The sequence below is a fragment of the Neoarius graeffei genome, chromosome 19, assembly GCF_027579695.1.
Source record: "Neoarius graeffei isolate fNeoGra1 chromosome 19, fNeoGra1.pri, whole genome shotgun sequence".
Classification (NCBI taxonomy): Eukaryota; Metazoa; Chordata; class Actinopteri; order Siluriformes; family Ariidae; genus Neoarius; species Neoarius graeffei.
This window is the reverse complement of record NC_083587.1, coordinates 27,255,346-27,278,880: the sequence shown is the minus strand read 5'-3', so window position 1 is coordinate 27,278,880 and position 23,535 is coordinate 27,255,346. Positions and strand designations below refer to the sequence as shown.

The 23,535-nt window shown below is 41.3% G+C and overlaps 1 protein-coding gene across 1 annotated transcript in view; it reads right to left on the bottom strand.

Annotated features, from left to right (window-relative positions):
* LOC132867592 (contactin-associated protein-like 2) overlaps positions 1-23,535 on the bottom strand; it is a 274,602-nt gene that overhangs the window by 158,223 nt on the left and 92,844 nt on the right. The window contains exons 12-13 of the mRNA XM_060900577.1: positions 19,605-19,724; positions 16,164-16,364 (exon numbers count right to left, since the gene is read on the bottom strand). Coding sequence (XP_060756560.1) covers positions 16,164-16,364; positions 19,605-19,724 — 321 coding nt within the window. The remainder of the gene's footprint in view (positions 1-16,163; positions 16,365-19,604; positions 19,725-23,535) is intronic.

Here is a 23,535-nt window from a genome sequence, read left to right as displayed (position 1 = left end):
TGTGTATTCTTTCTCTGTCTCTCTCCTCTCTTCTTTTTGTAAATTTGCTGAGGTTTCCTCCCTTGATGATATAGTTTCTATTTACAATAATACTATATCTAACACACTTAACACTTTCGCTCCCCTTAAAACTAGACAGGTCTCCGCAAATTGTGCCTCTCCTTGGTTCACCTCTGAGCTTAGGGCCATGAAGGCCAAGGGAAGGCGCCTAGAGCGCCTTTATAAGAAAACTGGCCTTAGTATTCATCTTTCACTCTTCTCTGAACACATAGTAAAGTATAAGGACGCTCTTAACGCTGCCTGATCCTCTTACTACGCTAACATCATTAAGAGTGACAACTATAGACCCAAAACTCTGTTTAATACAAGAAATAAACTTCTTCAGCCTCCTTCCTTGACTACTCCCAGTTCCCCTGCTCAGTGTCAGTCTTTTTTGGATTTTTTCAAGGATAAAATTGACAGTATTTACCAACACTTTCATTCTGAAATTCATTCTTCTGTCTCGCAAGTAACTCTTTCTCATAAAGCTGACTGCTGTCTCTCTGCTTTCTCTCCTGTTGATTCTTCTAATGTATCGGAAATCAAAGTCCTCTTCCTCCTCATGTCTGCTGGACCCTGCACCCACTGCACTTCTTAAATCCTGTGTATCTGCTATCTCCCCTTATATTGCTCATATGATTAATCAGTGTTTTGCTTTAGGCACTGTTCCCACCTCCCTCAAAATTGCTTCAGTTACACCAATACTAAGGAAACCTGGTCTAGATCCTCTTTCACTGTCTAATTACAGACCCATTTCTAATCTCCCTTTCTTAGCTAAAGTAATGGAGTGACTTGTAGCCTCTCAGCTTCATACTTTCCTTGCTCATAATGATCTCTATGAACCCTTTCAATCAGGCTCTCTCAATATACATAGCACTAAATCTGCTCACTTAAGAGTTATTAATGACCTCCTGTTCTCAACTGATGCTGGTCATCTCGATGTCCTTGTCCTCTTGGACCTCAGAGCTGCCTTTGACACTGTATATCATGAGATACTCATTTCCAGACTATCTTCTTTTTGGTATTACTGGCTTAGCTTTAGTCTGGTTTCAGTCATGTCTAGCAAACAGGCAACAGTTCATCTCTATTGGTGTTCATAAATCATCCACTGTTACTGTTGCTCAAGGTGTGCCTCAGGGTTCTGTCCTTGGTCCCCTTCTTTTTCTATGATATGTTTCTCCTATAGGCCAGATTATTCGCAACCATGGTCTTAACTTTCATTGTTATGCTGATGACATTCAAATCTACATTACTATCACCCCTTCCATGGCCTCTGTTCAGCTGCTAAGGACTTGCATCACTGACCTTAAGCAGTGGCTGCATAAGAACTGCCTTAAACTTAATGCTAGCAAAATGGAGGATCTATTAGTAGGTACCAAAAGACAGGTTCTGAACTTCACCAATTTCACTATTGATGTTGATGGTGTGTCTATAAGTCCTTCCAGTTATAAAAAACCTTGGAGTTCTCTTTGACTCGACCCTTACATTTGAACCGCATTTTAAACTCATTACTAAGAATGCTTTCTTTCACCTCTGCAATATTGCACGTCTCTTCCCTCTTTTCTTTGAAACTGATGCCAAAATGTTGGTCAATGCGTTTATCTTTTCTCGTCTTGACTATTGCAATTCTCTCGTTTATGGTCTCCCTGCCACATTGGTCAATCACCTGCAGTACATCCAAAACTCAGCAGCTAGAGTCCTCACACTCACCAAGCGCACTGCTCACATTACTCCTGTTTTACAGCAACTGCATTGGTTGCCAGTTATCTCATTCATTCTCATCTCATTAACTCTAGCCGCTTTATCCTTCTACAGGGTCGCAGGCAAGCTGGAGCCTATCCCAGCTGACTACGGGCGAAAGGCGGGGTACACCCTGGACAAGTCGCCAGGGCATCGCAGGGCTGACACATAGACACAGACAACCATTCACACTCACATTCACACCTACGGTCAATTTAGAGTCACCAGTTAACCTAACCTGCATGTCTTTGGACTGTGGGGGAAACCGGAGCACCCGGAGGAAACCCACGCGGACACGGGGAGAACATGCAAACTCCACACAGAAAGGCACTCGCCGGCCCCGGGGCTCGAACCCAGGACCTTCTTGCTGTGAGGCGACAGCGCTAACCACTACACCACCGTGCCGCCCATAAACTGAACTATATATATATATATATATATATATATATATAAAAAGGCGGCACGGTGATGTAGTGGTTAGCGCTGTCGCCTCACAGCAAGAAGGTCCTGGGTTTGAGCCCCGGGGCCGGCGAGGGCCTTTCTGTGTGGAGTTTGCATGTTCTCCCCGTGTCCGCGTGGGTTTCCTCCGGGTGCTCCGGTTTCCCCCACAGTCCAAAGACATGCAGGTTAGGTTAACTGGTGACTCTAAATTGACCGTAGGTGTGAATGTGAGTGTGAATGGTTGTCTGTGTCTATGTGTCAGCCCTGTGATGACCTGGCGACTTGTCCAGGGTGTACCCTGCCTTTCGCCCGTAGTCAGCTGGGATAGGCTCCAGCTTGCCTGCGACCCTGTAGAAGGATAAAGCGGCTAGAGATAATGAGATGAGATGAGATATATAAATAAATAAATTAAAAAAATATTGTTGTGTGTGTGTAAGGCAATAATCCAAGGCCACAACCAGCAATTGTTTTATGGTAACATGGCTGAACTTCTGTTCCATCCATTTTGCTGTTTTTCATTTCTTCGTTGGTACTGCATTTCTTTGACATTTTCCCCTTCTGCTTTTCTCTTTTGTCGTCATCCTTCGTGCCAGTGGGCTGATGTTTGGCAGGAAGAGAGCTGTGGGTCCTGCCTCACAACACACATTACAGGTGGCAGATGGATTTGACAAATGAGTTCTCTCTGGTACAGGGAGGGAGGCCAAGCAATTGTGTGTCCAAGCTAAATGAAAAAGACAGTACCACAGTCCCACACTATACACACACCGAGCCAAATCCCTGAGGCACTGCATTCATCACAGCTCCACTTCTAACAAAATGCAAGAAGAAGGTGGGGTGCAGATATACCAGTCAAAAGTTTGGACACCCCTACTCATTCATTGTTTTTTCTGTATTTTGACTATTTTCTACATTATAGAACAATACTGAAGACATTAAAACTATGAAATAACATCTGGAACATGTATGGAATAATGTGGTAAACAAAAAAAGTGTTAAAAAAACAAAATATTTTTCATATTTTCGATTCTTCAGTGTATCCAACCTTTACCTTGATGGCATTTTGCACACTATTGGCATTATCTTAAACCAGCTTCATGAGGCAGTCACCTGGAATGCTTTTCAATTAACAGGTGTGCCTCATCAAAAGTTAAATGTGGAATTTCGTGCCTTTTTAATGCATTTGAGGTCAAACAGTAAATAATAAAAATACAGTAAATAGCCCTATTTGACAACTGTAGTCATATATTATGTCAAGAACCGCTCAACTAAGTAAAGAGAATTAATTTTTTTTAAAAGTCCACATTAAATTAGGTGTGGTGTGTACAAACTTTTGACTGCTACTGTACACACACACACACACACACACACACACACACAGTGTGTATATATATATATATATATATATATATATATATATATATATATATATATACACACACACATACACATACTGTGTGTGTGTGTAGATAGATCGATATCAATGTGGTCAGGAAGTTTACATACACGGAAATGAATGTCATGGCAATATGGCTTTCAGTGATTTCTTTGAACTGTTCGTGTTCTCTGGCAGAATGATTGTATAACATATATCTTTAATTGAAAAAGAAAAAAATAATAATTTGGTGTCTTTTAACTTGCCAAGGCCTCTTGACATCCTATTAGTGATCATGATTGACTACTGCTGCTAGCTTCTCTGTGCCAACATAAAAAGGTGAGAAAAAATACAAAGTGCTCAGGAATTGATGAAAATAGAGATAAAAAATAAAAATTAAAAAATTGAAGGTGCTCTTTGGTATAGGGAATGCAAAAACCTTTGAAAAAAGAAGGAATCCAAGGCACTCTTCATATCCAACTATATAAAAAAAAGCCTTTATTTTACATGGCTATTTCATACAGAAAACATGAGCTGAGCAGCAACCCACGCGTAGCAGCACAGACAGCCTTCTTCAGGCTGAAGAAGGCTGTCTGTGCTGCTACGCGTGGGTTGCTGCTGAGCTCATGTTTTCTGTATGAAATAGCCATGTAAAATAAAGGTTTTTTTATATAGTTGGATACGAAGAGTGCCTTGGATTCCTTCTTTTTTCAAAGGTTCCAACATAAAAAGGATTTGTTTGACATCACTCACTGGCTTGACCAACACACAATACAATGGGAAAGTCCAAGGAGCTCAGTGCAGATCTGAGAAAGAGTCACAGATTTATACAATACAGGAAATGTCTCTTGGAGCCATTCCTCCACAACAGCAGAGTCCAAGATCAACATTTCAAACAATTGTATGTAGGTATGAGATATTGGGAGGTGAATCCACTTTGCCAAGCCACTTTTCTGGAAGAAGACCCAAACTGTCACCCTTAGGTTCAAACCCAGAACCTTCTTGCTATGATTAGTGATCATGACTGACTACACCTGGTGGCATCTCTGTGCCAACATAAAAAGGCCACAAGGTTCAAACTCAGAACCTTCTTGCTATACTGCGACCAAAATTATATATCTCTTCTCAAATTATTGCAAGATTTCAGACTGCTTATCATGCACAAAATAGGGCTTTGTTTGTCATTTAGCTTCTTCCCAAATTGAGGCTTCTCTCCATCATGGTGCTTTGTCCGGCAGAAAGTTTCTTCCCAGCCCGGAGGGTCTATCCAATATGGATGTATATCTTTGTCATATTTTATATAATAATAATAATAATAATAATAATAATAATAATAATATTATTATTATTATTACAACCCCGATTCCAAAAAAGTTGGGACAAAGTACAAATTGTAAATAAAAACAGAATGCAATGATGTGGAAGTTTCAAAATTCCATATTTTATTCAGAATAGAACATAGATGACATATCAAATGTTTAAACTGAGAAAATGTATCATTTAAAGAGAAAAATTAGGTGATTTTAAATTTCATGACAACAACACATCTCAAAAAAGTTGGGACAAGGCCATGTTTACCACTGTGAGACATCCCCTTTTCTCTTTACAACAGTCTGTAAACGTCTGGGGACTGAGGAGACAAGTTGCTCAAGTTTAGGGATAGGGATGTTAACCCATTCTTGTCTAATGTAGGATTCTAGTTGCTCAACTGTCTTAGGTCTTTTTTGTTGTATCTTCCATTTTATCTCATCTCATCTCATTATCTCTAGCCGCTTTATCCTTCTACAGGGTCGCAGGCAAGCTGGAGCCTATCCCAGCTGACTACGGGCGAAAGGCGGGGTACACCCTGGACAAGTCGCCAGGTCATCACAGGGCTGACACATAGACACAGACAACCATTCACACTCACATTCACACCTACGGTCAATTTAGAGTCACCAGTTAACCTAACCTGCATGTCTTTGGACTGTGGGGGAAACCGGAGCACCCGGAAGAAACCCACGCGGACACGGGGAGAACATGCAAACTCCACACAGAAAGGCCCTTGCCGGCCCCGGGGCTCGAACCCAGGACCTTCTTGCTGTGAGGCGACAGCGCTAACCACTACACCACCGTGCCGCCCTCTTCCATTTTATGATGCACCAAATGTTTTCTATGGGTGAAAGATCTGGACTGCAGGCTGGCCAGTTCAGTACCCGGACCCTTCTTCTACACAGCCATGATGCTGTAATTGATGCAGTGTGTGGTTTGACATTGTCAAGTTGGAAAATGCAAGATCTTCCCTGAAAGAGACGTCATCTGGATGGGAGCATATGTTGCTCTAGAACCTGGATATACCTTTCAGCATTGATGGTGTCTTTCCAGATGTGTAAGCTGCCCATGCCACACGCACTAATGCAACCCCATGCCATCAGAGATGCAGGCTTCTGAACTGAGCGCTGATAACAACTTGAGTCGTCCTTCTCCTCTTTAGTCCGAATGACACGGCATCCCTGATTTCCATAAAGAACTTCAAATTTTGATTCGTCTGACCACAGAACAGTTTTCCACTTTGCCACAGTCCATTTTAAATGAGCTTTGGCCCAGAGAAGACATCTGTGCTTCTGGATCATGTTTAGATACGGCTTCTTCTTTGAACTATAGAGATTTAGCTGGCAATGGCGGATGGCACGGTGAATTGTGTTCACAGATAATGTTCTCTGGAAATATTCCTGAGCCCATTTTGTGATTTCCAATACAGAAGCATGCCTATATGTGATGCAGTGCCGTCTAAGGGCCCGAAGATCACAGGCACCCAGTATGGTTTTCCGGCCTTGACCCTTACGCACAGAGATTCTTCCAGATTCTCTGAATCTTTTGATGATGATATGCACTGCAGATGATGATATGTTCAAACTCTTTGCAATTTTACACTGTCTAACTCCTTTCTGATATTGCTCCACTATTTGTCGGCACAGAACTAGGGGGATTGGTGATCCTCTTCCTATCTTTACTTCTGAGAGCCACTGCCACTCCAAGATGCTCTTTTTATACCCAGTCATGTTAATGACCTATTGCCAATTGACCTAATGAGTTGCAATTTGGTCCTCCAGCTGTTCCTTTTTTGTACCTTTAACTTTTCCAGCCTCTTGTTGCCCCTGTCCCAACTTTTTTTTAGATGTGTTGCTGTCATGAAATTTCAAATGAGCCAATATTTGGCATGAAATTTCAAAATGTCTCACTTTCGACATTTGATATGTTGTCTATGTTCTATTGTGAATACAATATCAGTTTTTGAGATTTGTAAATTATTGCAATTCGTTTTTATTTACAATTTGTACTTTGTCCCAATTTTTTTGGAATCGGGGTTGTATTATTATACGTATAGTTATTATTTATATAGTCCCTTTCTCACACCCAAGGTTGCTTTACAATTGAGAGGTAAAAAAAATTGTCCACCAAAATAGGGTCAGGATGTAATTCCAATGGCGTAGCTAACACAGTCCCACCAGGTGCACAAAGATACGGTAAATCCCACACCGCCTGTCCAGCCACTGCAACACCACCGGGCAACATCACTCAGATCACTGCACCATGGATCCACAAAGTGAGCACAGAAGCATCGCCACGCAGAGTGCTGGTATGTCCCAAACCACCTGCACAGTCACTGCGACACCACTGGGCAACATTGCTCTAAACACCGCACCAAGCACAAAAGCACTGCCGCATAGACCGCTGGACAACCCCGATGTTATAAAGAGTAATGAGCTCACTGCAGTCCATGGTGAGGCACACAGGTATCACCCACACACACCAAGGCCTGAAGGGAACCAACGCCAAAACTGGGTCTGGAGCTACGGCACAACTGGCGGATAAACAGAAATAGATCTGACATACAAGCCGGGCTTCTATATGTCCACCTATAGCATTGAAATCTTTAGACAAACATGTCTAAGGTTCTTTCCTATCACATGCAGCATTCCTGGTTCTCCAATGCTGACTTTATAAGAGACATGAAACCTTTAACAAGGGTCAGAGGTCCACTACTACTACTAAACTCGAAACAACACAAAATTACTATCATTACCAGAATACAGGTTGTGCAATTTTTTTTTAAAGAATGAAATGCTTTTCTACTCATCATGGTTGGAAAGACTATTTATTTGACTTACTGTGGCATTCCTGTCAGCTCGAACCAGTCTGGTCATTATCCTCTGACTTCTTTCATAAATAAGGTGTTTCCTCATACAAAAATTCTCTCTGGATTTTTTTTTGTTTTGTTTTTTTCTGCACCGGGCGGCACGGTGGTGTCGTGGTTAGCGCTGTCGCCTCACAGCAAGAAGGTCCTGGGTTCGAGCCCCGGGGCCGGCGAGGGCCTTTCTGTGTGGAGTTTGCATGTTCTCCCCGTGTCCGCGTGGGTTTCCTCCGGGTGCTCCGGTTTCCCCCACAGTCCAAAGACATGCAGGTTAGGTTAACTGGTGACTCTAAATTGACCGTAGGTGTGAATGTGAGTGTGAATGGTTGTCTGTGTCTATGTGTCAGCCCTGTGATGACCTGGCGACTTGTCCAGGGTGTACCCCGCCTTTCGCCCGTAGTCAGCTGGGATAGGCTCCAGCTTGCCTGCGACCCTGTAGAAGGATAAAGCGGCTAGAGATAATGACATGAGATGAGATGTTTTCTGCACCATCCTGTATAATCTCTATAGACTAACAGTTCATCTCATGCACCTTCCAAGGTACAAGATACATAGATATGGCCTGGTCCTGGTATAACTGATCAATCAGCATGGCCTGTCTAAGCATCAAGAACACCACAGTCTCCTTACTAGGCTAATGCTAGTCTTCTTAGCCTACAGGTTCCCAACCCTAGTCCTGGACTACACCAGGTCCTGCACATTTTCATGTACTCCCTGCATTAACACACCAACTTCAACTCTGGAAGGGCCATTAATTAGAGGAGTTGGGAGCAGGTAAAACACTAAAATGTGTAGGACAAGGGGTACTCCAGGAGCAGTGATTTGGCCTTCCATCCTAATGCTCCAGATTCATCGAAGAAATTTGATAAGGGATTGTTTATAGTTGCTACATTTTGTCTCTGCATCCTAAGGATAAACATTACAGCATCATTAGAAGGACATTTTTCAAGACTAATCAAGATTATCTACATCAATATGAACCTCTTAGCTAATGCACATTTAAAGTTTGTCCTTTGCTTCTTAAACATACAGCTGACTGAAGTGTGCTGGTACCGAGATGCACAGTTTTGGTAATTTTGCAAATGTTTCTCCAGATACAAATGTTCTATAACCAGTGAACCGGTACAAAAAGAACCATTCCTTTGTTAGATTTGAGCATATGTGAGATGGTAATAATCTCGGACTCGTGCTGTTTTCAAATTGCAATACATGTTTCAAACAGTTAAAAGTAAAGGCTGTTCTCAGCAGGACTTTGCTTCTTGGTGACAGGCAGAGTGTTTTTTGTCGTTCAGGAGGAGACTCGAACTTGAATAAATGTTCATTTTGCATTCGCCCTGCTGTCTGCTCCTCTCAATACAGTTGGCATTACTGTCAGAAAGATTAACATGGACAGTTTTTCTATTAGTCGATGGTGCAGGGTGCAAATGCTTCTGTGATATTGGTTATACTTGGAAATGTGCAGTTTTGTGGAGAAAATAGCTTTTTGAAATGTGTCACATTTAAGCTAAACGCTTATCAGAACAGAGAGCATGTTAAAAAAAAAAAAAGATCCATAACCTACAGAGGCTGCTGATGTGTGCGATTCATTATTTCAGCATGATTTGATGTGCAATAGCTTTTCATTATGCTGACTTAAATACTTGTAATTGAAAGTTTTTCATCTTAAATGTTGAAGCTAATCACTAAAAACCCTGATTTTCACATCTAGTATTTAATTTACAAATTTCCTGTTAAAAATGTTTTTTTGTCCCACATACTTTGCCTATCTGATGGCTTTGCTCAGCAGGAAGATTCTACCCAAAACAGGGGGTTCTGTCTATCATGGAGTTTAGCCCAATATGGGGCTTTGCCAAGAAGGAGACTTCTGCCCAACCAAGGACTTCCATCCATCATGGAGATTTTCAGGTGCTTCTGCCAAACCTGGGCCTTCTGTCCAACATGGGGCCTTACAATTAGATACTACTAAACATAAATAATTAAACATACAAATGAATGAATGAATGAATGAACAGATAGATCAAGGTTTTTGAGCTTCAAGATGAAAACCTGTCCTTCAAATAACTTTAGATCTTCTGATATCTGCTTTTAAAAATATCTCTGATGCACTTGATATCCTAAAAAGTCATCTGTATTGATCAAACTAAACAAAGTTTGCATTGTCAATACAAACATTTCCAAGCACAATGGATTCTCAAAATAGACAGATTTTAAACACAGCTGGACAGCATCTTCATGGTGTCAGGGGAACAGAATCACTGCTGTGGTACAAGCAGATTTTCTAGAGCCACAAATGTACAGCCAGGTCAGACTATATACTCCGTGAAAAGAGAAAATCCCAATTAAACATCCATCTGCTGAGTTTTGTATGCTTTGTGTGTGCTCATTACATGTATTTTATACATGGGTTTTGTATGCTTTGTGTAATGGCTACATGATCTGGGTAGAAGCACGGTATTTGGAAATGAGCTGAAAAGAGTAATTTGGTCTATTAAGCATGGTGTAAATGCACATTATGAAGCACTGTATTAATGCACATTAAGACAAATTACAAGCTTATATCAGTGAGCTTTTTTCAATGTTTTTATTTCAATAGTACCAACTTACACAGGATGTGCTATATAAATTATTTTAAAATGTGCATACTCTGATATGGTGGCGTGTTCTATAAAGAGATTTTGGAAGGATTCGCCAGTTCCAGAGCTTAAAGGATATGGGACATGAAACATAAATGCACGCTATATCAGTTTCTTTCCATTAAAAATATGAATTAATTGCATCAACAAATACAAAATCATCTATTAAATTCAGCAAAATCGTTATATTCGTGATGATTATATGGCATTTCTGCTCGACTTCCGATATGCATTTTCTACAACCGGAAGAGCCGCTGTCACGTGATCATACGTCACAAAAACTTTCGGGCACAGCACAAGCGGGTAGATGAATGGAGAAGTGGATGACAAGAAAATTGTTTTTATAGTCTTTAAAGTACATTGGACATCATACATTGGACATCATGGTGTATTGTGCTGCTTATGGTTGCAATAATTCCAATGAGAAATGCCCTGGAGTAAGTTTTTTTTGCATTCCCCAAGGACCCGAAGCTGAGGAAAGTGTGGGCTCACTACTGCCGTAGAAAAAACTTTGCACCTACTGTTTCCCACAAACTGTGTTCGGACCATTTCACAGAGGATTCTTTCAACTTTAATACTCAGGTACTGAACGAAATTAATTGCCAAGCCAAATGTACCTTCACTCGGAGTTGTACCATTATTTTTTAGACAGGGCGGACGAACCAGGGCATTCGCCTGCCTGGCCGTGCCCGACGAGGAGCGCTCTCGGCCGGCTTGGGAGGCAGACGGCAGCCCCTCCTGGAAGTGTGGTTTTACCATGGGCCTCATGCGGAAAAATGCCGAGGTGCATTCGCTAAGTGACTGAAAGCCGAGGTAAGGATTAGTATTATAATTTTGGGTGTATCAATTATTGATTATCATAATTCTGACTCGTTTCGCCATTTTGAATGTTTTCATCTCGGGCTCTGGAAGCATTGTATCTCAATCAATCTTGAAAAATATCAGAAAAAAAAAATAGCTTGCAACGGACTTTAGCTAGATCTATGATGAACTTTCAATGTATGATACAAAAATAATACTTCTTTCAACAGATCATTAGCCTTTGAGCAGAATTGTTTTTAACTTACCAGGAAGTGTTATCGAGCTGACCGCTTTCAGTTTCATGGGGACTGAATGAACCCTCACTCTCAGAATCATCTGACCCATCAGAGTAAATACAAGATCCATGTTCATGTGAATTTCCAGCTATCGGTTCGAATTGATAAGGTCTAACTTCACATCTCTGTGAAACATCGGGAATATCACTGTCGATGGTGTCCATTTCGGTAACCTGTTTACATTAGATTCCCAAGCGCTGGCTCCTTGGAAAGTTTTTGTTACGTCACGGGTCACGTGACCACCTAGCTAATTAACGAATCCTTGTTTTATGCTGATGTATAAAAAAACTTGAATAATGTGATGATTTTCACATTTTTGACGCCCTGCAGTGATTTAGATGGCATTTCTTATGTCCTTTATACATAATTATGCCCAGAAAAAAATCCATGTCCCATATCCTTTAATAACTTGTTTTAACTTGTTTCACAGACGTTCCACAGTGTTAGCTATAAACTGATAAATTGCACGAATGTGTTCTTTAATTATAGTGTCTTACAAAAGTATTCATCCCCCTTAGTGTTTGTCCTGTTTTGTCACATTACAAGCTGGAATTAAAATAGATTTTTGGGGGGTTTAGCACCATTTAATTTACACAACATGCCACTTTAAAGGTGCAAATTGTTGTTTTATTGTGACACAAACGATAATTAAGGTGAAAAAAAAACCCAGAAATCTGGAGTGTGCATAGGTATTCACCCCCTTTCGCATGAAACCCCTAAATAAGAGCTGGTCCAACCAATTCACTTCATAAGTCACATAATTAGTTGATTAAGATCTACCGTAATCAAAATGTCACATGATCTGTCACATGATGTCTGTATAAATAAACCTGTTCTGGAAGGACCCTGACTCTGTAACACTACTAAGCAAGCAACATGAAAACTGAGGAGCACTTCAAACAGGTCAGAGACAAAGTTGTGGGGGGAAGTATAGATCAGGGTTAGGTTATAAAAAATATCCCAAACTTTGATTATCCCAGGGAGCACCATTAAATCCATTATAGCAAAATGGAAAGAATAAAGTATGTCACCACTACAAACCTGACAAGAGAAGGCTGCCCAGCAAAAGTCACAGACTGGGCAAAGAGGGTATTAATCAGAGATGCAACAAAGACACCAAAGATAACACTGAAGGAGCTGCAAAGATCCACAGTGGAGATGGGAGTATATGTCCAGAGGACCACTTTAAGCTGTACACTCAGCAGAGTGGGGCTTTATAGAAAAGTGGCCAGAAAAAAGTCATTACTTAAAGAACAAAATAAGAAAACACATTTGGGGTTTGCCCAACAGCATGTGGCAGACTCACCAAACACATGGAAGAAGATTCTCTGGTCAGATGAGACTAAAATTGAACTTTTCAACCATCATGGGAAATGCTATGTGTGGCGCAAACCTAACATTTCCCAACACCCTGAGAACACCATTCCTACAGTGAAGCATGGTGGTGGCAGCATCATGCTGTGGGGATATTTTTCATCTGCAGGGACAGGAAAGCTGGTCAGGATTGAAGGAAAGATGGATGACACTAAATACAGGACAATTCTGGAAGAAAACCTGTTTGAGTCAGCCAGAGGTTTGAGACTGGGACGAAAGGTCATGTTCCTTCAGGACAATGACCCTAAACATACTGCTAAAGATACACTGGAGTGGTTTAAAAGGAAATATTTAAATGTCTTGGAATGGCCTAATCAAAGCTCAGACCTCAATCCGATTGAGAATCTGTGGCATAACTTGAAGATTGCTGTACAACAAAGCAGCCCATCTAACTTGAAGGAGTTGGAGCAGTTTTGCCTTGAGGAATGGGCAAAACTACCAGTGGCTAGATGTGCTAAGCTAATACAGACATACCCCAAGAGACTTGCAGCTATAATTGCAGCAAAAGGTGGCTCTACAAAGTATTGACTTGGGGGGTGAATACCTATGCACACTCCAGATTTCTGTGTTTTTTCATCTTAATTATTGTTTGTGTCACAATATAAAAACAATTTGCACCTTTAATGTGATAGGCATGTTGTATAAATCAAATGGTGCTAACCTCCAAAAATCAATTTTAATTCCAGCTTGTAATGCGAAAAAACAGGACAAACACCAAGGGGGATGAATACTTTTGCAAGACACTGTAGTGGCTAGGAATAGTCTAACACTAACCAAGATACTGTAGACACATTCACAAACAAAAAGTACCCAAATTTATGAAAACAATTTCCTTAAGAGTGACATATACAACAGCACAAGGCATGAAGGCAGCCATTTTACATTCAAAGCAAGCTTTCATTATTGATGTGCCAGAACACACAAACAGAGCTGACCATGTTGATAATGAAGCAGCTTGTGTTGTGTTCAACCATCTGGAGAACACATGGCAAACTGCAGCCACAAAGCACAATCAACTTTGTTGTCCTCCTGGGCATTCATCACACGAGAGGAAGATACAGAGACTCCAAACGACATCAAGTCCATCCAACTGTGATGAATTTCATCAACAATTTCATCTTCTGAATAATGGATTAATTATGAGTAACATGTATCCGATAAACATTTATCAAACATTTGTCACAATTTTAGCTTTAAGCAGTGAAAATAAATGTTGCAAAGCCAATAAAAATAATAATTTATAATTATACTTGTATATGAAAGGCACCATGGTGAGTTTCGCAAAAAGAAACTGTCATTTTCATTCGTCTGAAAGGTTGCTCTTGACACATGACCATATAGACTCACATAACATGCCTGTGGGTGGTAGCTTACAATCCAACCAGAATACTTCATGCTTTTTTTGTTGTTGCTGTTTAATTAACCTTTGTGTCACAATACAAATGGTAGAAATATTACATAAATTGCATCACCATTTTAATTCCATGTTTTAACACTACAAAATGGGGGGGGGGAATTAAAGGAGGCTAAATACTTATGCAAGGCAGTGTATATCAAAGGCTCTGTTCGTGTCAGAAGCGATGTGTAAAAGTATGCATAAGGCAAATGCTGAAGATTTGGTATCTTGTGTATCTTGTTTTTCCCTTCATGCTGGATCATTAACTTTGAGCTAGAGGCACAATTTGACACTTAAATAATCATAGAAACATCTAATTAAGGCAATGTTTAAAAAAATAAATAAATAAAATTGAGCAGTATTCATGCAAATATTTTTTATTTGCAATCATATCATAGTGTGAACTCTAACTAACTTGTTAGTATGATCTGGGCCTCAACCTCTACAGCATGTCTCATCTCATCTCATTATCTCTAGCCACTTTATCCTGTTCTACAGGGTCGCAGGCAAGCTGGAGCCTATCCCAGCTGACTACGGCCGAAAGGCGGGGTACACCCTGGACAAGTCACCAGGTCATCACAGGGCTGACACATAGACACAGACAACCATTCACACTCGCATTCACACCTACGGTCAATTTAGAGTCACCAGTTAACCTAACCTGCATGTCTTTGGACTGTGGGGAAACCGGAGCACCCGGAGGAAACCCACGCAGACACGGGGAGAACATGCAAACTCTGCACAGAAAGGCCCTCGCCGGCCACAGGGCTCAAACCTTCTTGCTGTGAGGCGACAGCGCTAACCACGACACCACCGTGCCGCCCCTCTACAGCATGTATTATTTACATTTTTAAAAGATCTACAGGCTGCCATATTTCAGCCCTTAATAAAAAAAAAAGTACATAATTAATATTAGAAGGTTGAGGATAAATTTGTTTTTCGTCTTGGGATCCCGTGTTTCTAATTAAACGGATGCCATGGCCACCAGGCAGCAGAGGAGAAAATCAGATTTACAGAACAGACTTTGCTTGTCCTTCTGAGACTGGATTCAGAGATGCCATGTAAGATGAGATCTGCTAGCTCCAAGACAAACATTGTACAGATTAAGAAACTAGAAGGGCACTCGGTAAAGTGCATACCTCCGCCAAGCCACATATTATCAACATCAAAATCAAATCACTTGAACATAGGACAATACTGAATCTGTACACCAAATTTCATCAAAATCCATTCATTACTTTTTGAGTTACATTGGGAAAAGAAAAAAAAATCCTAGGTCCACATACATATCTGGATTTTCATCAAAATCTAATCAATCATTCCTTGGCCCATGACCCACCTTTCCTCCAACTTTCATCAAAATCCATTCACTACTTTTTGAGTTACATTGGGAACAGACAAACGAACAAACAAGTGGAAGCAAAAGCATAACCTCCTTCAACAAAGTTGGCAGAGGTAAACATTCATGAAGCATTATATGTTATTTGTAATATGAGCTAAGGAGCAATATACTGCTGTTATAGTTGTGCATCTACTGCTGTTATAGTTGTTCATCCTCCTCAAGGTCCGACATGTTCTGAGACACTTTTCTGCTCACCACGGTTGTAAAGAGTAGTGATTTGAGTTACCATAGCCTTCCTGTCAGCTTGAATCTGATCATTGTTCTCTCATTAACAAGGCAGAACTACTGATTTTTTTTCTTTTCTCACACAACACCCTGACCCTTTAGATCTACATTAGGCTCCACCACAATTAGTCAAGATGAGGAACTTGAGCCTAGAGTCTGCACAGGCACACAGAAACAGGACAGTTGAAGATAAAATGGGATAATAGAGCATCTCAAATAGAATGTTCTGCTGCCATCAGACACACACTCAAACACTCTCCCTCTCTGTACCTGGACTGTTGAGTAGGCGTGATGAACGGCAGGTGTAGGTGATGTGCTGCTTGCAGTGATCTGCGGCATCCGTAATAGCACCGATTTGCTCCATGGTGGCACTGTAGTTCAGCTGCAGCACGATGTGCCTGTCCCTACTTGAACCCAATACGGCTGTCTGAGTTGGCAGGTTGTTCACCACCATCGTCCACACCTTGTCCTCTGGAATTACAGCATGACTATCACAAGAGTGTTGCATCACAGTTATGTCTTCAATTCCCAAGAGAATCTCCATCATTTTTAGTTGAGAAATTTGTTTTTAGTCACACCAAATAAAGAAAAGTCTTAAAAATTAGTACACAAACATGGTTGTGTAAAATCATTCACATCTCACTGGTGGGCCACTGGGCAAGATCAAAATTTGATCACTATGTGATAAACAATTATTACAAGAATCACTTTCAGATGTGGTCTGGAATGCATATGGCTACAGTAGATTCATAGCATGAATACTAATCCATCCCCATGTGTACCTGACATTAAAATCACAAATATTCACCAGTATTTTAATTTGTGTATGCAACATAAAGTACATTATACTTTTCATCTGTGTGCTGGTTAAAATGTACATAAGATGTAACTACTGAGCAAAAAGCTTCCCAAAATCCTGCATAGTCTGCCGCAGGCGTTACATGTAAAGATTTGATTGACCAATCTGAGTGTGAGTGATTGTCTATTAAAAATATTCTAACAGATAAATATAAATACTTTTACTTGGTTTTGTTTTTTTTTTTTTTGAAGTGAAATGGGCTTCTTTTGGTAGATCTGAGAACCTTTTTAGCTATGTCGCATTCACAAAAATTGCCATGATTTATTCATCAAATCAAAATCATGACCTGATAAAACATCTTCCCCCCCCACCACACACACACACACACACAAATTACGATTAATGATATCAGTTTAGTATCTCATAGTTGTATTAAATTGTGCACACATACAATATAAAATAGAATGTGCTGGATCAAGTGCCATTTTGTAAGCTCCTGTAAAATGAAAGTGGAATCTATATTGTTAAATGAAACATAACTGATTATGTTGTAATGATAATTAACACTCGTCACTATTCATGTAGCAATACTGTGGTAATATACTAGACTCCTATTAGATGTCCAGGTCGTTCATTCATTCATTTACAATGGTGCTTGAAAGTTTGTGAACCCTTTAGAATTTTCTATATTTCTGCATAAATATGACCGAAAACATCATCAGATTTTCACACAAGTCCTAAAAGTAAATAAAGAGAACCCAGTTAAACAAAATGAGACAAAAACATTATACTTGGTCATTTATTTATTGAGGAAAATGATCCAATATTACATATTTGAGAGTAGCAAAAGTATGTGAACCTTTGCTTTCAGTATCTGGCGTGACCCCCTTGTGCAGCAATAACTGCAACTAAACATTTCCAGTAACTGTTGATCAGTCCTGCACACTGGCTTGGAGGAATTTTAGCCCATTCCTCCATACAGCTTCAGCTCTGGGATGTTCGTGGGTTTCCTCGCATGAACTACTCGCTTCAGGTCCTTCCACAACATTTCGACTGGATTAAGGTCAGGACTTTGACTTGGCCATTCCAAAACATTAACTTTATTCTTCTTTAACCATTCTTTGGTAGAACGACCTGTGTGCTTAGGTCCATTGTCTTGCTGCATGACCCACCTTCTCTTGAGATTCAGTTCATGGACGGATGTCCTGACATTTTCCTTTAGAATTCACTGGTATAATTCAGAATTCATTGTTCCATCAATGATGGCAAGCTGTCCTGGTCCAGATGCAGCAAAACAGGCCCAACCATGATACTACCACCACCATGTTTCACAGATGGGATAAGGTTCTTATGCTGGAATGCAGTGTTTTCCTTTCTCCAAACATAAAGCTTCTCATTTAAACCAAAAAGTTCTATTTTGGTCTCATCCGTCCACAAAACATTTTTCCAATAGCCTTCTGGATTGTCCACATGATCTTTAGCAAACTGCAGATAAGCAGCAATGTTCTTTTTGTAGAGCAGTGGCTTTCTCCTAGCAACCCTGCCATGCACACCATTGTTGTTCAGTGTTCTCCTGATGGTGGACTCATGAACATTAACATTAGCCAATGTGAGAGAGGCCTTCAGTTGCTTAGAAGTTACCCTGGGGTCCTTTGTGACCTCACCGACTATTACACACCTTGCTCTTGGAATGATCTTTGATGGCCGACCACCCCTGGGGAGGGTAACGGTGGTCTTGAATTTCCTCCATTTGTACACAGTCTGTCTGACTGTGGATTGGTGGAGTCCAAACTCTTTAGAGATGGTTTTGTAACCTTTTCCAGCCTGATGAGCATCAACAACGCTTTTTCTGAGGTCCTCAGAAATCCCCTTTGTTCGTGCCATGATACACTTCCACAAACATGTGTTGTGAAGATCAGACTTTGATAGATCCCTGTTCTTTAAATAAAACAGGGTGCCCACCCACACCTGATTGTCATCCCATTGATTGAAAGCACCTGACTCTAATTTCACCTTCAAATTAACTGCTAACCCTAGAGGTTCACATACTTTTGCCACTCACAGCTATGTAATATTGGATCATTTTCCTCAATAAATAAATGGCCAATTATAATATTTTTGTCTCATTTGTTTAACTGGGTTTTCTTTATCTACTTTTAGGACTTGTGTGAAAATCTGATGATGTTTTAGGTCATTTATGCAGAAATATAGAAAATTTTAAAGGGTTCACAAACTTTTAAGCACCACTGTATTTAACTGTATCTTCCCTTCCCCATTTTCTCCCTAATTTAGTCATGGCCAGTTCCCACCCATCAGCCAGCTCTCCCCTATCACTCAACATCTACCAACCAGGAATGGCAAAGGCCATCACACGCTTCCTCCCAGGCACATGAAGCTGGCTGACTGCATCTTTACAAACTGTAACATCAGGGGGTAGTATAACATACTCAGAGAAAGCTCTATCTGCCCCCTTCTGCATGCATCAGGTCAGAGAAATCCATTTTTGGCTTGTGTCATTACCGTATGACTGATAGGGGAGACAGAGTATCCTTCCTTCCTGAGAGTATGGCCAATTTTGCTCTCTTGGCCTCCCAGCCGTGGATTTGACACCTCAGACACTTCTGCTTTAGAAAAATCTGGCAATTGCAGAGGCCCACCTTTTCAATTTGCATAATCTTAACAGAGTACAGAAAATTGACTGAAGCAGCTGTGTAACTGAACTCTGAATACATGCCACCTTTCCCTATCCAGCAACTCTGATTTTGAGAAATCCTTGTTGTAATTTTAAAATCTGTCATAATATCCTGTTCACAGTTATGACAGTGAATACATTATATACACTCCAAAACACAGCGTTAATTCCAAATCAATAATTTATTGCTGGACTTATTTGTCTTTTGTGCATAAATTACCTGTCATGTTGCAAAAGACCCTGAAGGGTCCTAGAGGTCCGCTGCCATCAGGATCGATCCAGTAGACGTCTGAATATTTCCCAAGGTGCTTATAAGCTTCACATGACTGTTCATACAATGCTAGAAGGAAAGAGACATGACAAGACTGAGAAAAGGTTTGAAAAAGTGAATATGCAGCATTTCATCGATTTCACTCTTTAACAAAAAATTTATTATCTATTCTAAATAACAAAAAGCCATGACCTAAACGTTAGAGAAGCAGGTTTGAGGCCAAAAGGTTGCCGATTTGATTCCCTGGATCAGCAGGAATGGCTGAAGTGCCCTTGAGCAAGGCGCCTAACCCCAACTGCTCCCCAGGCTGCTCTGGGTATGTTGTATGTCACTCTGGATAAGAGTGTCTGCTAAATGTCATTATAATGTAATGAAAAGTTTATTCCAGGCAGCTTGAAGTGGTCATAAGATGTGTTGTGTTGCATAATAGCACTGTGGATGTAAGTACAGACTCATAAAGATGCTTTGGTTAAATGTGAAATAATTTAACTTTAGTGTGGGTGGTAATGTACAGACATGGTATTTCATGTAGAGTCCAAATCAATAGATAAAAACCCCTGTAAGGTTTTACATCAGTCTGTGCTATAAAGGTCATGCCATCTCAAGCATCAGTAAAGCTAAAAGAGGAACTGTATCTGAAGTCTCCTACGCTACCAAGTGCTCTCAGTCGCTATGTTAATAAATTAAGATTTCAGACTGCCTTTCATTTAATAAAATAGAGACAGAATGAAATCTCTGTCAACCAAGGATAGGCTGACTGTCTCATCTGATGAACAGAATCCTTTTATTTATATTGTCCATTAAAAAAAAAGTAGTAAACCAATCTCTGTCGTGATCCTAAGGCTGTGCTTTGAATGTGCTCAAAGCTGATCAGCCAGAAAGTGTCGATCAGTTTTCTACCACATTAGCATTATTGCTTTTTTATTGTAACTTACAAGTATGCTGGACGATCCTCAAAAGAAAAAAAAAAACTTTGTGTGTATTTTTTCTTGCTTGAAAAACAAACAAACAAACAAAATCCTTGTATGAACCACTGATCACGACAACAGAGTGTATATAGATCCAGGGGCGTCAGAAGCATTTTTAATGTGTGTGTGGGGGGGGGGGGGGGGGGGGGGGGGGCACTGGTGGGGGTCTGGGGGTCCTCCCCCAGAAAATTTTTAATTAATTAGATGCCATTTCCTGCATTCTGGTGTATTTTTAACAGGTTGTTAAACACCTAATTTTACCTACAAAAGTCACTTAATTCAATGACTATTTTAGAGACTCAACAATAAGTCCTCATTCAACTAGTCCATATATTCATCAGCCTGTTTTTAAACCCACTGCTATGCCTAAGATCATGAGATGAATGTGACACAATTTATCACCAACAATGACTTTATGGGTGCATTTTACTTTTTATTTTGTGTTTCCTTTTTTATTTAGTTTTAGATGTAACACAACATGCCACTGTGCCAAGCAATAGTGACACTCAACTCTATGTTTAAAAATAAGAATATTCATAATTTCACACAATGAACAGGCATGACATAGCATCATGCAAACTTCATAACACAAAATCACACTGTGTCAAGCAACAGTGACACATAAAAAATAACTTCACACAATGAACAGGTTGTAGTGCACTCATTGAATGTATGCATAATTCACCTTCATAACTGTGTTTGTTACAGCATTGCCATGCAGGTTTTGCTCAGCTCTTTGTTAAGCACTTGTTTATAAATTCACCGTCTTGAATGTTGTGCTTCCGATAATAGTTGCGGTCCCTTTAAGGAACCTGGTTATGTTTTTACACGCTGCTTTTCTGTTCATGCGCAGCGTGATGTTTGGAGATTTACTTTTAGTGCTAATAAAAACGACTCATGGCTCTGAGTCTGAAATGTGAGAAGTTGTCAGTTTTCTCATTACAAACGCAACTTCAACACTGGTGACCCCAACGTGATATCCAGAACGACATGGCCGCCAACGCTGTGTCTCTAAAGCTCCCCGAATTCTGGGAATCTTCGGCGTCAGCGTGGTTCGCACAGACTGATGCACAGTTCGCCTTGCGTGAGATCACCGCCGATGACACTAAATATTACTACGTGGTGTCCGCCCTCGGGAGTTCTACTGCATCGAGAGTGGTGAGCCTTCTTAAACATCCTCCTGCAGAAAGGAAATATGATACACTGAAGGAACATTTACTTAAAACGTTCGAGCTGTCTGATGCTGAGAGGGCCAGCAGGCTTTTCTCCCTTCATGGGCTGGGTGACAGCAAGCCCTCCGAACTCATGGACAGAATGCTCGATCTGCTCAGTGAACACAAACCGGATTTTCTTTTCCTGCACCTTTTCCTGCGCCAACTGCCTACTCAAGTGAGGGCTGCTTTAGCCAACACTGCCATCACTGATTGCCGAGAACTGGCGGCAGAGGCTGACAAATTTTTCCTGGCTAGTCAGCAGCACTGCGCAGCCGCCCTTCCTGCGGGTGCAGTGCCAGAAACGCCAAATGACCACATGCTCGCCGCAGCAGCAACCCCTCCTCGGCAGCAGTCTTCAGGGTTATGTTTCTACCATGCCAAGTTTGGCCCCAAGGCTAAATGATGCCGTTCTCCATGCAGCTTCAGTGGAGTGGGAGACGCCAAAGCCGGCGCTCACTTGTGGCCGTGAGCATCGGCCATGCTGGCAGGCTGCTCTTCATCCGCGACTCCATCTCTGGCCGACGATTCCTCTGCGACACAGGGGCACAGCGGAGTCTACTACCTGCCTCACAGTTGGACGTGGTGGCTGACACTCACGGCCCCCCCATGGAAGCCGCCAATGGCAGCCCCATTCGCACATACGGCACTAGACACGTTGAACTGTGTTTTGGAGGCCAACGATTTGGCTGGGACTTTGTTACTGCCAAGGTTGCTGTTCCCCTCCTAGGGTCAGATTTTTTGTGTGCATACGGACTGTTGGTGGATGTGAAAAACCACCGCTTGATCGATGCTGTCACTTTTTGTTCTTATGCATGCACGCTCAGTGACTCTGACTCCATACATCTCTCTAGCATGCTGTCAGTCACGGACAGTTTCCAGCGGCTGCTCGCCAAGTTTCCAGCCCTCACACAGCCCACCTTCTCCGCCACTACTGCCAAACACGGTGTGGAGCACCACATCGCCACCACTGGTCCGCCTGTGTATGCCCGCGCGCGACGCCTCGAGCCGACCAAGCTGGCTGTGGCAAAGGCGGAGTTTGAGGCCATGGAGCGCCTAGGGATTGTTCGTCGCTCCAACAGTCCTTGGGCCTCTCCCCTGCACCTTGTCCCCAAACCTGGGGGTGGCTGGAGGCAGGGCTCGAAATTAACTTTTTTTCTTTGTGTCCCCCAGTGGTCCCGAATTCTGTGTTGTATTGTCCCGAATGGAAGCAATAGTGTCCCCATTTTTTTCCTCTCTGAAATAACCAGTGGTTAATATTATCATATGAAGTTACTATTATATTTGTAACTATGTGATTTTGAACCCTTTATATCATTTTTACAATAAGTCACAAGCAATGCCGGGGTGGCCCTATATTTAGCCGGGACCATCCCCGGCCCAAACCATCAATGGTGGCCTGCTTGGAGCATGGGGAAAATAATTTTCACTAATTTTGGTCACTGATCTTATTCTTGCATTAATCATCAATTCAACTGCACTCTGCATTTTCACATGGCAGCCCAGACGCCGACAGCATCGCAGCAGATTAAATAGGCGCTACCAAATAAGGAAATTCTCCCCTCCCCTCTATTGCAGTTGGTTTGGTCCAAGACTCCTCCTCTGTATTGCGGGGAACTTAAACAACATTGGCGCGAAACAGCTCGCGTCAGTGATGGAGGGCAGAAAGAGGCCAGGTGGAACCGAAAGGGCGAAGCTTCA